The 1929-nt window shown below is 30.9% G+C and overlaps 1 protein-coding gene across 1 annotated transcript; it reads right to left on the bottom strand.

The window, feature by feature from the left end:
* Positions 1–570: 570 nt before the first annotated feature.
* Positions 571–1152, bottom strand: LOC113365848 (60S ribosomal protein L26-like). Its single transcript, XM_026607393.1, has one exon. It carries the CDS (start codon positions 1063–1065, stop codon positions 616–618), a length of 450 nt encoding a protein of 149 aa, XP_026463178.1. The 5' UTR covers positions 1066–1152; the 3' UTR covers positions 571–615.
* Positions 1153–1929: the final 777 nt, after the last annotated feature.

Below are 1929 nucleotides of genomic sequence, written 5' to 3'. Positions count from 1 at the left end.
ACCTTCCTGATGCTTTTACTACCTGCGAATGAGTTAAGCTTTAAGAGCCTTCGTAAATTCAGGTACATACAAAATATTTTCATACAAAAAAGAATTGTATGTGCCTCTATTCAAGAGAAGTAAATTGAAAATTATTAAAATAACTCAATTATACTAATATTTGATGTTAATTTGTTCAATGATTGATTACTACACTTTACACTAAATATACTATATATCATATTGCATTCGACAAGATCATCGTAACACAAGTATATTTCCTTTGAGGACTTGCAATGAATTGATATTCTGGATTCATTAAATATTTTGAATATAGATTTTATGTATTTACTTGTGCAATAAACTTAATATTTATGAATTACAAAAGTGTCTCGTAGCCACAGTATTTTTTTTTAGGAACTACATTTATTGTTGAAACAAAAATGATACCTATAAAAATGACATGAATCCATTTATTGCATCAAAGCACACACTTAAATTTACTTCATAGAACAAACCACTGAAACTAAATAAATGAACTTGTAAGCAATGTGTGATACTATTAGGTTATGTTAAAAATAAGAACCCATCGTGTGTTTCAAAATTTTTATTTGAGACATTTTAATTACAAATATATTATTGTACTTCCATTGTGGATCCTGATGTCTCCTCAGTGTATTTGCCCTTATCTTTGCCAAGTGCTGCCAAACGTCCTTTAGCTCGCCTGTCAATGATTTTCTTACGGTCCCTGTCCATTTTCAATTTGACTATAACACATTTTGAGGGATGAATACCGACGTAAACGCTGTTACCATTGGCCTTTTCTCTTTGAATTCTTTCAATGTATACTACAAATTTCTTTCGGTACACTTGAACAACTTTACCGACTTGTTGGCCTTTGAAGTGCCCCCTTACGACTTGTACTTCATCATCCTTACGTATGGGCATAGATCTCACATTGTACTTTTGTCGAAGTTCTTTCGATAATGGAGAGGTCATTAACGTTCTCCTTACATGTGAGGGAGCGGTGAAATGCCTCTTCCTATTTTTGCTTCTCGAAGAAGTAACCAACTTGTTAAACTTCATTTTTATTTATTAACCAAAAGGTTAAGTGACAACAACACGTTTTTCGTACAAACGGAAGAACAAGAAAGATTGAGGTATGAGGGAGGATGTATTACAGAAAGTATTGCGTGAAGTTGATTGCATTTTACTCGGCTATGCCAACATTGCGGAAAGCTTATTGCCGCATTAGAAATATTTTCTTTGATGATGCTAGTACGTTAAAATTCAAAAGACAAAATGCAAATTAAATTAAAATTAATTTCATTAACCCTTTCCACTCAGATGCCGCCACAAAATACGTATTAATTCTGCATCCGAGTAATAAGTGTTAATATAATTAATATTAATTTATTTTGCCTCTTGGCTTTTTGAATTATAAATATTGTTTCATCCATGATAAACTTGAACTCAGATGCAACGAAGATTTAAGTTCATCTTAGTGTTTAAGTATGTAGTTAGAAATATCTATGAAAAAAATCAATAATTAAAGTACAAATTATAATTTTTATGACCTTCATTCGCAAAAATGTCACTTACTAATACGATATGAATCAGGAAATTTTAACTATTTGTATACTACTGGTGCATAACATCGTGCCTTAAAGCAAATTGCAGAAACTACTCGTATCGAAAATATATATTCTTTTAAAAGTTTTAACTTTTTCTAAAACTTTGATACAAAATCAATTTTAAAAACTTTGAAATTATTGAGAAAATTAAGAACTTTTTCCAAAGCAATCGTGCTTTTGCGTAGAGACAAATTAACGAAGCGCGTAAGCGCCGCGCCGCAGTATATCGGATAAACATTGATACGAGTCCCATAAAAACGTAAACAAAATTCATACTTAATATTAAAATCTCTATACAATATCTGTGAAAATTTCA

Source organism: Ctenocephalides felis, unplaced genomic scaffold, assembly GCF_003426905.1.
Source record: "Ctenocephalides felis isolate EL2017-DRISC unplaced genomic scaffold, ASM342690v1 CF-g0.4_SCAFFOLD_01170, whole genome shotgun sequence".
NCBI classification, from domain to species: Eukaryota; Metazoa; Arthropoda; class Insecta; order Siphonaptera; family Pulicidae; genus Ctenocephalides; species Ctenocephalides felis.
This window is presented reverse-complemented; position numbering and strand designations above follow the sequence as displayed.